The sequence below is a fragment of the Nelumbo nucifera genome, chromosome 1 (assembly GCF_055504915.1).
Source record: "Nelumbo nucifera cultivar China Antique chromosome 1, China Antique-T2T, whole genome shotgun sequence".
In the NCBI taxonomy this organism is placed as follows: Eukaryota; Viridiplantae; Streptophyta; class Magnoliopsida; order Proteales; family Nelumbonaceae; genus Nelumbo; species Nelumbo nucifera.
The window spans coordinates 212,893,519-212,907,219 of NC_142649.1; the positions used below are offsets into that span (position 1 = coordinate 212,893,519).

Below are 13,701 nucleotides of genomic sequence, written 5' to 3' on the forward strand. Positions count from 1 at the left end.
TTCCCAGATTGCAAAACAAGCAATCAGTCCTACTATAACAGCCCATTGGATTTTTTTGAGGTTGTTGAAAACTAAACAAAGAGAAGCTCCTTAATACTCTCATTACCCCTGAAAGGGAGCCCAAACTATCTATTAAAGAAAAGTCAAACTTTCCGAGCTAGGCAGCTATGCACCAACAAATGGTTGATATTTTCCTTTGAGTGATCACGGTAGCAGACACATCTGGATACAAAAGGAACCCCCAACTCCTTTATATTAGAATCCACTCCTACCTTCCCTACCATAAGTTTCTAGACAAAGAAGCTTATCCTGGTGGGCACTAAAGCATTCCAAACTACCTTGTACCATTCCACCTTAGGATGAGCAGTCCTATAGAAGGACCAAGCTGTTTTTATAGAGAAATCCCCTTTCATCTCAGGAAGCCATACTACTTGTCTTGGCTATTAGTGAGCTTCACACTTGACCCCTGAATACTACTGAGATCCTCATCCTCAAGAAAACCCCTAACCTGATCCAGGTGCCAAAGTCTTGCCTCATCAACAACATCACAAACTCTCAACTACAAATTAAGACCATCTAGCTAAATGGATTTCTCAATTAAAGGACTATCCATGGTCCAATTATCAAACCAGAAGTTGATTTCTCCCCTTCCCACTAACCACCTCAAGAGAAGGACTAAGTCACCTCTTAGTTTCATATTCACTTTCCGGGTACAAGAAGTGTAGCAAGGAGGGATGGCTGTATAGAAATTGTCATGCTTCAGCACCTTGGCTCTAAAAAATTTAGCCCACAAAGAGTTTTGAAAAAGCACTCGCCACAAAGCTTTCAACCTGAGGGCTTTTTGGACATCAGATAAACTTTTAATTTGCAGCCCACCTTCAGAAAAAGGCCTCACAATTTTCCCTCAAGCGATCCAATGGTGATGATTACCTGTATCCAAATTAGACCAAAGGAATCCTTTCATCAACTGCTCCAAGCGCTTGATAACCTTCTTGGGAGTTGCAACTACCGACATCATGTATATAGGAATACTGCTCAAGACATGTCTAATTAGGACCAACTTACCTCTAGCTGAAATCACTTTCCCTTTCTAGCCCGAAATTTTTGCGACCACTTTCTGCACAACCCCCATCAAAGGCTTCTGCTTTCACACGACCCTTACCAATTGGGATACCAAGGTAGGTGAAGGGAAGAGGCTTATGCAAGTACCCGTGGTTGAAGTTATAATTTGGATTCTATTGTGAGAGGCTTTTGTTGAAGTGAAAAAGTAGCTCTTTGCCTTGTTCACCAGTTGACTCGAACATTGCTTGTACCTTCAGATTATTGACATTACTTTCTCTATCACTTGCTTGGACCCCCTTGTGAAAATGATGGTGTCATCAGCATAGAGATTGTGGGTGATAGGAAGGCATCCCTTGTGGGTCACATAAACATCTGTAGGATACTTTTCACCCAGCTTGGACAAGTTTCTGTTGAGTACCTCTTCTGCAATGATAGAGAAATAAGGCAAGAGTGGATCCCCTTGTCGTAAGCCTCTGGTGGATTGAAAATACCCTGTGACTCCTCCATTCAGAAGAATTGAGAACCAACACAATTCACAACTATTTTTCTAATAAGCTCAATCCAGGCTTCACTAAAACCGAACCGTCTTAGGACATTGAAGAGAAAGCCCCAATTTTGCCGATCGTAAGCTTTAGCCATATCCAGTTTAAGTACTACATTCCCCCCCACAACCTTCCTTGCAATATTTGTAACCATTTCCTGCACCAAAGATACATTATCCATGATGTTTCTTCCTAAATGAAAGCACCCTCCTCTTGTGAAATTATCTTAGGTAAAATGCCGGTCAGTCTCTTAGTAAAGATTTTAGGAATAATTTTGTAGCAAAAATTACCTAAGCTGATGGGACGAAAATCTGTGAAACTTTCAGGAACCTTGCATTTTGGAATCAAAGAAATAAAGGAGTAAGTGTAACTCATCGAAAGTTGGACACCATTAAAGAAGAATTGGACAGCCTCTACCACATCCGCTCCAACAATATCCCAACACGAGACAAAAAAATGTCCTGTGAAACCATCTGGCCCTGGTGCACTGTCTCTGTCCATGGCATGAACCACCTCCATATTTCTTAGTATAAAATATTTTATATAATAAATCTAATTTTTTTAATAATACCACTGTAATTTATCAAATTTAAATTTAATTTTTAAGTTTAAATCTTCGGAACAAACAAACCAATCCGGAAATAGACCCAAACTAATACAACTCGAGTTGGTAAGTTTTCACTAATAGTTAATCATTTCGGGTGACAAACTCCTGACCAGACCAGGTCAATTTGGTTGGTGAAAGAGCCTGCAGCTAAACTGAACCAATCCTTGAACACTCCTAATTTTAGCTAAATTAATAGTATAATCTCTAATAAATAATAATAGTTTTATCTCCAATAATTATTGAAAATTTATAGCAAAAATACACAATTATTGAAAATAAATTTATAATGAAAGTACAATAAATATCTAATAAAAAAACAATAATTACAAAAATACAATAAATACTAAAAATATATTAAATTAGTCAATAAATAGTGTAATATCACATAATAGTTTAATTACTAAAAATAAATTTATAACAAAAATACAATAAATACAATAAATTTAATTTCAAAAGTTAAATAATAGTTGTCTAATCTCCAATAAATATTTACAATTTGCTGTTAAAGGGAAAAACAAAAATAGATTTATAATTAATTATTGACAACATATTTATAAAAATACAATAAATAATTATTAAAAATTAGATAAATATTAATTTTAGTATATATATAAATATATAATGAATATACACTATTAGTATTAAATATTATTTTTTTGAAAGTTATTTTCTACAATAATTAATTAATATAAGTGAAGTGAGTTATTTACAATATTATTTAGTCATTTAAATAATATCGGTTTAAAATTTAAAATATTAAATATTTATTGAATTTAATAATCCATAAAATTATAATTAGTACTATTATTACATAATTCGTCATTAATTTTGTAAAATATTAAATTATTGTTAATATGAATATTATAAAATCTATTATAATTATTTTTCTAATTTTAAGATTTTTTTAAATTTATTACATAATTTCCTTATTTTAACTATTTAAAATTTAGTCATGTTAAATATTTAAAAAAAATTCATTATTTGAATTTTATTTATTTTAATGTTATTATGTAGTATCAAATATTTTTCTATAAAATTATTTAGCTATTTTTAATGTTCTATTATTTATGATATTTAGTTATTGAAAATTTTAAATAACGTTTTTTTTAATGTTAAATTTTTATTATTTGAATAACATTTAATTTGAATAATTCATAAAACTATAATTTATATTGTTATTACATAATTTCATTATGAATTTTGTATAAATATAGAATTATTGATAATATGGATATTATTAAATCTATTATAATTATTTTTTTGTGTTTTGAATAAATATTTTAAAGTTTGTATATAATTTTGTTATAATATTTAAATAATTCTGAAAATTTTTAATTGAAACTTTTCTTTAGATGGATGTAGATAAAAAGTGGGAGAGAGGATAAATAGGAAATGGAGATAGTTTAGGAGGGAATCTCTCTACTAAATTGGAGAGAATTTAGGAGATGAATAAGAGTTAGAGATAATTTAGTAGATAAATAGGAAATAGAGACAATTTAGGAGAAAGTGGGGGAAAGTGGTGCCACTTGGCTAAACATTAGAAAAGCAAATCCCTCTTTCTTTATGGCTGTTAGAAATAGTAATTATGTGAAATTAAAAAAAATAAAAATTCAAAAAAAGAAAAAAAGAAAATTAGGAAGGTGGGTTTAGAGCAATGAAAGGCATTGATTGAACTTTTCTATCTTCTTTTTTACATTTTATAAAAAAAAAAAAACGGAGAAAAGGGATCCTAAATCAACTACCATGAATATTGGACAATCAGTTGAGGCCAGAAGGAAGTTGTGTGATGTTTGGTGAACCTATCAAATAAATCCTACATGCAGCAGCTGATTAACATACTTGATGCATGCATTCATGATGTATGCAACAAACAACTCATAATTTGTCTCTACTTTCCGACGATGTCGATATGCACTTGCAATGTTTAGCAGCAGCTTTTACATCGTCCTCTCTTCTGAAATATTTCATCCCAAATTGTTATTTTACATTAATAAAACTTACTTATTTCTAGTAATGCAAGTGTATTAATTATTGCACTCATGGTTAAATGCCATCAAAATTGCATGAGACGCTGGATGATTCAAGCTATCAATTTGGGCCCGACAAACTTGGGTTGGGCTTTGATTGAGGCTTTGGAGTAACTTGAGCCCGATTCGACTAATCAATCCTACTGCATATATACTTGTAGGGCTGTCAATGAATTATTAATTAGGATGAAATCATAGGTCCAGAACCATCCAAATTATTAATAAGCATAATCGTGTAAGACCCGATTATACCAACATCTATAAAAGTCTATGTTCATAACACTTTAAAACTTCATTTTTGATAATATAGCCCATACAAATGATAGTAAAAATAATCTATTATTTATATATTAATAAATCAAGTATTTTTTATCAAAATCATCTTATAGATTTTCTATCAAATTTATCCTTTTAACATAAATCTATACTACTAATAAAAGAGCGAATAACCCCATTTTCTAGACTTTTTATCCCTTATTTAAGCGATATACAATAGGCATAAAACAGACATATATGTCCTTTACTCTCACTCTAAAAACTGCCCATTTATAACAGTTAAGAAACTGCCCACTTATAACTATTAAAAAACTATCCACTTATAACAGTTAAAAAACTGCCCACTTATAACTGTTCAAATACTGTCCATGAATTATAAGTAGTTTTTCCTTGGAGATACTGTCACGTGCAAATGCACGTACATATTTACTAATATAATAAAAAATAGAAGAGAACTAGGAAACCTTTTTATATTTATTAACTCAATAATTGGTTCGGAACAGCAGGAAATGGTCGAGACCCAATTATTAATCTTAGAACTAAAACCTATATAATTGGTTTGGTTGTGTAGAGCCGATGTATGCATGCATTTATTCATATACTAATATCTTTTTTTTTTCTAATTTTATATACATGTAAAAATATGTACATGTGCATTTGTGAAAAAATTATATATTATTTTCAATCAATTCTATTTCTAAACTAGGCCATAAGCTCAATAAAGATAATTACACAAAAAATATTCATAAATTCCTTCAAATCTGACTAACTCCCACAAACCCAACTAAACCCGAATTGAGCTATATTGGGTTGGCCTTGTGTTGGGCCTTGATTGATAAACTTGTATTTGACATTGGGTTTGGAGCACCAAAGTTGATGATTTTCACGTTTTTGATGGGCTTCCGATTCATGAGTTGCAGAGCTCACATTATATTTACCTTGTATGGTCTTTTCTTGGTCTCATGGTAGTGTCAAAGCCTTGTCGTATGGTAGAGATAGAGGACTAAGGAGGTTGACATTGACCTACCTTTGTCTACAAAAGTATATCCCTCCCTTGATATTTGAGAAAAAAAGGGGAAGAACAGTTTTTATAATATGTTGTCTCCAATGGCTGGGGGCTATGGGCCATTTCCAAAACAGTTTTTCCTTTCTGACAAAATATTTCTTTTATTCTAGTAAAAGGCCAGAAGGTAAATGATAGTTAGAAATTAATGGTCCATCGATAATCCATTAACTTGATTAAGGGCTCCAAAGAAAGATTCCTGCCTGGCCCAGACTCTCTGAAACTGAATGGGTGAAAGAAACAAGAAGTTCTACCTTCACAAACACTCAGGAACGTTGTGGAATAAAGGGCGTTTGTCTTCAACATATCATAGCTGGGATCCCTTTCTTGGATGGTTGGAGCCCAACCAAAAAGCATATTGTACGTGCTCCCAAAGCAGCTGCCCCCGTCCCCGCTTTGAATAAAACACATTAGCACGGTGAGGGTGCGAGCACAGAGACGACTGGGGAGGGGACCAACGTACACTTTGAGACTTAGACAACCAACCAACCGAACATCATCATGATGGGTAAAACCGTAAAAGAGAAAGTGATGGGAAGAACACTAGAACCAACCAACCAACCAACAGGTGAACTGATGGAAGTATCCCTTCACATTCTTTAAATCAGGTTCACTTATTTTCGATTCCTCTTGGACAGTCCAGATCTTTATATGCCCCTGCATGGCTGGGCTGACTGCTGATGCCTTTCTAAACTCTATTTTCCCACAGATGGCATCTTGGGCTGTTAAATACATCAGTCCAACTTCAATCTTTAATTTAAGGCCCAGATTGAGCCTTGAGTTGAGCCCCCAAAACTCCACCCAAAAAAGGCCCAAGCAAGAACCATGTGCACGTAAAAGTGCTGCAAGTTTTTATCAGAAAAATGAAAAAAAAAAGGAAATTGTCTAAAATTCACCATGAGTTTTTCACATTTCTCTTAAACTCACTACAACTTTTTAAAATATCTATAACTCATCATGTCACTAGACGTTAAATAGACTAACGGGTGTTAATATATTACTATTTTAACCTTCATAGATAAATATTTTAATATTTAGACATGAAAAAAAAAGAAAAAGTTCAAACAATATTTTCAAATATAAAATACATAAAAACATGGAAATTACAAAAATATAAAAATTATAAAAAATTGCAAATAAAATAAAAAATTATTTTCAAATTATAAAAACTATAGAAATTGAAAAACAAAATCAGAAAATAAGATTTAAACATAAAAAATTATAGAAACACAGAAATCGCAAGTAAATAACAAAAAATACAGAAAACTTATAGATCGGAGAAAATAGAAAAATGTAAAAAAATAGAAGTTATAAAAACATTGAAAATTATAACAAAACACTGAAAATGCAAAAAAAAAATCGAAAACAAAAAAAGATAAAAAAAATCTCGAATAAGTGCATCCTTTTCCTCCAATTCGCCATTTAAGGGTAATTTGGTCATGAAAATTATTATTTATGCTGACGTTGACACCTCTATTAAGAATCATTAACGGTTTACTAAGGGAATGGGAGTTTTGAAAAATAAAAATATACGGACATTGTAAATTTTAAACATTTTGAAAAGTTGTGAATTTAAAGAAAATGTTGAGAATTTATGGTAAATTTTAGATAATTTCCCAAAAAAAAAGGTGCACCTTTCTCACATCATACTCACACGGTGTGGCTCCGTACCGGGGGTATTGAGGGCGATATTAATATGATGCAACAGCACACACATGAACTGACAAGAGCTAGTTTTGGGTATCTATTAGGCAGTACGCAGTCTGTTCATTATTGGATTGGCAGCCAAAGGTATCGCGCCATGCTGACGACGTTTGGGTCGGGTTCGGGAAAAGATCTCCTGGGATAAATGGAAATGCCATCTCCAGGATGTCGGGTCTAAGGGTCTGTTTGGTGATGCACTCCAGAAAATCTATGAAATTACATAAACAACAAAAATTACCAGTTAATTAACTTATATGAAATTAATAGTTGATTAACTATTCATATAATTTGCTACTACTAAAGTACTAATTATTTCTTTTCAAGAGCAATTAGTCTAACTTACATTAATTTATGAATTCTTCCACTATTTTTTTCTTGATGAGCAATTGATTCAGGCCATGCTTGGTTTGTTGCTCTGGCCTTTAGGACTTTTTTTTTTATTTTAGTTCATTTAGGTAAGAATGAATAACATTAGAGCGTTTAATTATAAAATAACATAATTTTGTTTAAAGATGAAAATAAGCAATATATGGTAGGGACCAGTTTGAAAAGAATTCATTTTTAAGATAAAAGTGTTTGGTTCATAGTAATAGTTTTTCATTCTACCGATTTTAACCCATTTTTATCCATTTTAAAGTTTTATCTTGAGTAAGAACGAAAAAGAATGAGAATTGAACCAAACATGACCAAATGTCTATAATTCTTTTTTTATCCCTTTTGCCGATATAATGGATATTAAGTGTTCTTGTATATTGCACGGGGCCTGCTATTACAATTATGTAAAGGAGGCAAAATTATTAAATATCTTTAAATGGTAACATTCAAGAAAATGTGGAGACATGATGATTTTGTTTATTAGGCATCACAGAGATCCCCTTAAGAGCTAAAATATATGATTGAAACAAGGAAAATAAAAATTATTTTTTTTCCAAATAAAAAAATGGGATGTCAATAACCCAAGTTTTAGTAGAATTTGATATTGTCAAAACTCAGGAAAGTGGTCATATCACCTTAGGGGATGTCTGGAACCGTGACCATTTTTCAGAAAAACGGTGCCACGTCGGATTCACATAGGTGTTTTAACAAACACCCATGTATCTCATTGTTTGGTTTAGCCGATTATTAAAAAATCAGACATGCCTCGAAAATCGGGACCCCACCGATGCATGAAACGCCAAATTGACGTTTCATGCACCGGTGAACTGTTTTCCCCAATGGTTGACTAATGTATATCCTATGTGATGCTTACCTGTTAACACATACATGAAAAACGGTGATGAAAATCACCTTACCAAACAGCATAGTATTGCTCACTGTCTATGTAGCAGAAATGTTTTTTTTTTTTTTGTGAAAAATAAGTCTTGAAAGCATGAGTTTTTTTTCTTGAAAATTGGTCCTAAAAAGTACCCACGCTTCTAGAAGGTCGAGCCAACCTAAGGCAAATTGAGGTAGCTAATCTCATATGATACTTGCTCATGACACAAGTGTTTGATCAAAGTTGGAAAACAACATGTAGACATGCATGTGGAGGCATGTTAGACACGACGTGTGCCAACTAAGGGCATGACAAGTGGATTGAATGAATGGCATGCCAGTTCTTGGAGAATGCTCTCCTTTTATAAATAGGTGAGACCCTCTACTTTTGACATTATTGGCTTGACCATCAATGTCCATACACTCTAAAATCTCTGATGTTTCTTTATATTTAGAGTTAACCTTCCAGTAAGCTGCCAAGCCGAGGTCTTAAGCAAACTTCCAATTTCACATTTGTAACAAATTCTGGCACTAACACAATCCATCCTCCTATTTACCTTTCTCTCTCTTTACATGGACCAAAAGTAATATTATTTCGTGAAACTTAGTGCAGTCTGATTCATTAATTCAAAGAGACAGTCCAAGAATATTCTAGGTTTAATTTGATGGAAAATGAGAGAAGTAGAAATTTGAAAAGAAAAAAATGCTCTTAACAAAATTTTTTAAAAATTCAATTTTCTCTCTACTTTCTTTTTCTCTCTTATTTTCTACAATAATACCGAACACACCCCAGATGTGGTGATGCATTAGAAAGTGACTGATGACTAGAGCGGGTGACCTCTTCCCTTGTCCGTAAAATGTGGTACACTACTGACGGACCTGCTTACAAACTCCCTAAATCACCATCATTTTATTCATTTTATCCATTAACCTCCCTGGCAAAACCTGTCAGTTATTGGTCGGTTTTGTTCTTTGTTAATAGATCTTGAGTCTTTATAAGTAAACATTTTATTAATAAATACAAATATAAAATACTAAATACGAATCCTTATTCGATCCAATTATATATGGATTGAAGCAGAATCATTTAGAGCCTTATCTCGCACTGGGTGACTGGCCAGGGCACACTTTCTCACTCTTAATGTTTTTGTGTACAACTTTTTGTACCGAAAAGACAAATTCTCTGTTTAGGGCGCCCGAGGGTTTATAACTTATAAGATATTAAAATTATAAACAGCAAAATAGGATAAAAAAGAAATTGCATTTAATGACAAAGACTTTAAAAAAAAAAAACAGAAAAACTTCTTTCATCGTGGTTCTGACGGGTGTCACGGGTGTATCTCATCTTTGCTAAGACGGTTTGTCATTTCCTCACTGAAATCAAGCACGTGCATATAATAAGATTAGAATTGGCAATTGGGTTGGGTGGATCGGATTCGGGTTGGGTCAAGATATTTTGGGATTGAATTTCGGGTTGGGTTATTAAATGTTAGACTTTAACTCTAAATATTTGGGTTAAGATTGACTCATAGGTCAATTTGGGTAATCCCAAAAAATAACTATAATTTAAAAAAAATAAAGAAAAACTACATAAAAAAATGTCAAAATTAAAGAAATTAACCTTAAAATTTCAAACATAAAATAAAAAAAAATTTAAACATTTAATAATTTAAAGAGAACATTAAAGAATAAAGACTAAATAGAAAAAAATTAAAGAATGGAAACTTCTAACAATGCATAAATAATCCCAATTAGACTTGACAATCGGATCAGCAGGTTGATCCATGACCCAACCCAATTTTTTCCGGGTTAGATCTGATCGGGTCATTCTCACATTCAGATTGCTAAATATTAGACCTAATCCTGTTTTTTTGAGTTGAATTGAGTTGGGTTCGCGGGTTGGATCAACTTTTTGCCAGGTATAAATAAGACTATTGTGAGACGAAGAAAACTAATTCAAAATTTGCTAGTAAAATTTTAATTCATGTTAAATCAAACATGTTTTGACGAAAAAAACAACTGCCTTTTAGTCGGAGCCGTTTTTGAAGTTTCTGCACATGACATGTTACACCAAAATTTGCTTCTTTTAAGTATAAATCCCTCCTCTTGGTTTTGTTGAATAAGTTGTACACTGAAGATAAAACTAACTGATTTCAGAAAAATTTAGGGGGTGGTGGTTTATTAATCTTTTGACGGGGTATTGGGTAACTTGAATGTTTTTTTTTTTTTTTTTTCCGATTGCTATTAGAAACATCTAATTACGACCCACTCCAATCTCATATATACATGATCAGAGAGAAGGAATCGATGGGAGATGTTAGTATCCCCAGAAAAAGCCAAAAGCCATATAGAGATTAAAGAGGGGAAAAAAAGAGAGAATAGCTCATTTACATCTCGTGTTATCAAATATCAACTGCGTCTGCATGTGAGGCGTCCAACCTTGCACGGTGCAAATTCAGAGCTTCCCGAGAATTATTTCTTCCTTACCATATCAAAATCAAACTATATATTTCCTGGAAGAAGGAACTAGGAAGAAGAAATCACTGTTTAGGCCTATCGGCCATGTGTCAAGCATTATCCCTGGTCGTAGTCGCTCTGGGGTGGTTGTCAACGTCAATCTGGGTTGGATGAAAAAAAAAGGAAGCAATTTTCTCGCGGTAATCGGTTAAACTGATGTATCCCCAGCCCCCAGGTTGTTAATTAATTAACAGAAGGTAGATAGTATAGAAATCATTTCCTGTCATTTCCCCATAAAACCAGCTTTCCCTTTCTGTTTTTAGTAAGAAAAACAACCAGTCAGCGTGAAGTGTAGTTTACCAGTTTAGTCATGATGGTAACGGTAGAAAGTTGATGGCAGTAGAAAATGCCAAACAACTCTTCTGAGTTCTAACGATCCAATTCTAAGTAACGTCTTATAAATCTTTGAAACTGCTGCAACAGAAGCGTCTCTTCCTCCTCCTCCTCCTTCAATGGAGAAACCCACCACAAACCCACAAGAAGGTCTCACCACCACGTCCCCGGATTCCGGACACAACATCCCGAAATCCGACGGCGGGACGGGAGGCACCAGACACCCGGTTTATCGAGGCGTCAGGAAACGACGGTGGGGGAAATGGGTTTCCGAAATTCGGGAGCCTCGAAAGAAGTCCAGAATATGGCTTGGCTCTTTTCCCACGCCGGAGATGGCCGCCAGGGCTTACGATGTCGCTGCTTATTGTCTCAAGGGACATAAGGCTCTCCTCAATTTCCCAGAGCAAGCGGAGCTGCTCCCACGCCCGTCCACATGCACGGCCAGGGATATTCAGATGGCAGCTGCGGCTGCAGCCAAGGCCATATTGTCAGAGAACAAGGGGAGCAGCAGCAACAACGAGAAATCTGACAGCGATGGCGATGACTTCTGGGCTGAGATTGAGTTACCGGAGTTGATCAACGGTGAGAAGGCAGTTTGGTCGGAGACAGTCACAGAATATTTGCCGGAATTATGTTATTGGAGTTGCTGTAATTGGACGCGTTCCAGCAGCAGTACGACGTGGACGGAATAAACGACCTTTGGCACTGGCGGAAGTACCATTAGTCCATTGCCAGATATATGTCACACGGCTCTAATGTGCACAGCTGTGTGTTTAGTACTCCGTACTTGCTCATCCGCCAAATTTCCCCCCATTCCCCCTCCCCCTCCTACTTGTACGTACTACGTAAGTGGTGACTGGTGTGAATCATAATACCGCATTTTTATTCCATTTGGTTGTTTATCTACTTATCTATTTCATAAATTTCCATTTGTTTTGTACTAATTTCTGCATTATCACATTAAATTGCTCCGAATTTTGGGTGGAAATGGGAGAAAGGAACCTTTAATAGTTTCCCAACCCACCTCCTTAATTGGCTGTTAATTTTCTGATGATATATGCAAATTAAAGATAAATTTCATGGATTCATTTGGGAAGGAAAGCGCAATTAAGGTGCCAAAGCAAATTAACTGGCTGGTTGTAGACTTGCACCGGAGACTATTGGGATCAATCCCAATCCCGCTGCATCAGGGTTAGGGGTTTTATTCTAATTAAATATAGTCATTAATCTCTACTCTTCTTGTTCCTGTTCTTCTTCTTCTTCAAAACTACAAAAACAGCTATTATACTGTTATTATACGTCAGTTAATAGATTAGGGTATGGGGAGTGTTAATTTGTTCACTAAAATACATACTCTAAGATTGTGCATTTTTCTGTTATTTGAGTTACAGGGCCCATAGATGATAGAACTACTGAATCCATTCTTCCTGTTAAAATTTGCTCACTAACTGTGGCTTGTAATCCATTAATTAGCATTCATTTATCATTACCCAATAATAATTAACTACTGAAAAATTTTCAACCATTAAGATTGAATAATGTGCTTGGACCAGTTTATATAATAATTTCTATTAATGTTGCTTTCTGATTTTATCTCAGTGCTTTATTGTATGTACTTTTTGCTCTATAATGTGCTTGGACCAGCATGCAACATAAGTTAATTATCTTCTTCTTAGTTATGAATTTAGAAAACAGTTGTCACTTTTTAAGTTGAGAAAGAGGAAAATAAAATGTTTTTTAGAAGAGTAAAAGAAATAAATAATCACGAACTCCTATTAATTATTTTTTTGACAAAATTAGTTATTTACTTAACATGATTTAATAAACGTCTTACGACTTAATTTAGTTAACTGGGATACTTGCAATCGGATTGGGGGTGGGGATTTCTATGGCGGGGAATCATTGGGGTACTGATCGAGGACAAGGATAGAGATGGGGAGTGAAGTTACTACCATGATAATGAGACTAATTGAAAAAATTCTGAAAATAGTTCTATATAATTACAATAGTGCCATTATATATATTGGACATACTATTTTTTTCCAAAACAAGCTTTTAACTCAGAAAGGAAAAAAAAAAAGGGATTCAGGTCCCTAATAGAGAACTTGTCTTCATTGGGATGGAGGATCATTTTTCTTCTCTTCAGGGATCAAGGATAAGGATGGAGTGTATGATCTCCACCCTGTTGACATTCCTAAATTCTAGGGTGCCAATATATTAAATTAATAAAGAATAGATATGCATAAATTAATAATTAATAGTATACCAATACATGAAGTTAGCCATAAAATTAAAATAGGTATTGATAAATAGTAG

At 33.8% G+C, this 13,701-nt stretch overlaps 1 protein-coding gene across 1 annotated transcript; it reads left to right on the forward strand.

Annotated features, from left to right (window-relative positions):
- The first annotated feature begins 11,391 nt into the window (after positions 1 to 11,391).
- Positions 11,392 to 12,308, forward strand: LOC104604770 (ethylene-responsive transcription factor ERF023-like). The gene has a single exon (XM_010269281.3). The coding sequence runs from the start codon at positions 11,505 to 11,507 to the stop codon at positions 12,075 to 12,077; it is 573 nt and encodes a 190-aa protein (XP_010267583.1). The 5' UTR covers positions 11,392 to 11,504; the 3' UTR covers positions 12,078 to 12,308.
- The last annotated feature ends 1,393 nt before the right edge of the window (positions 12,309 to 13,701 follow it).

What these genes read in the sequence shown, in the direction of transcription:
- LOC104604770 (XM_010269281.3), top strand. Translation starts at nt 11,505, where the DNA reads ATGGAGAAACCCACCACAAACCCACAAGAAGGTCTCACCACCACGTCC.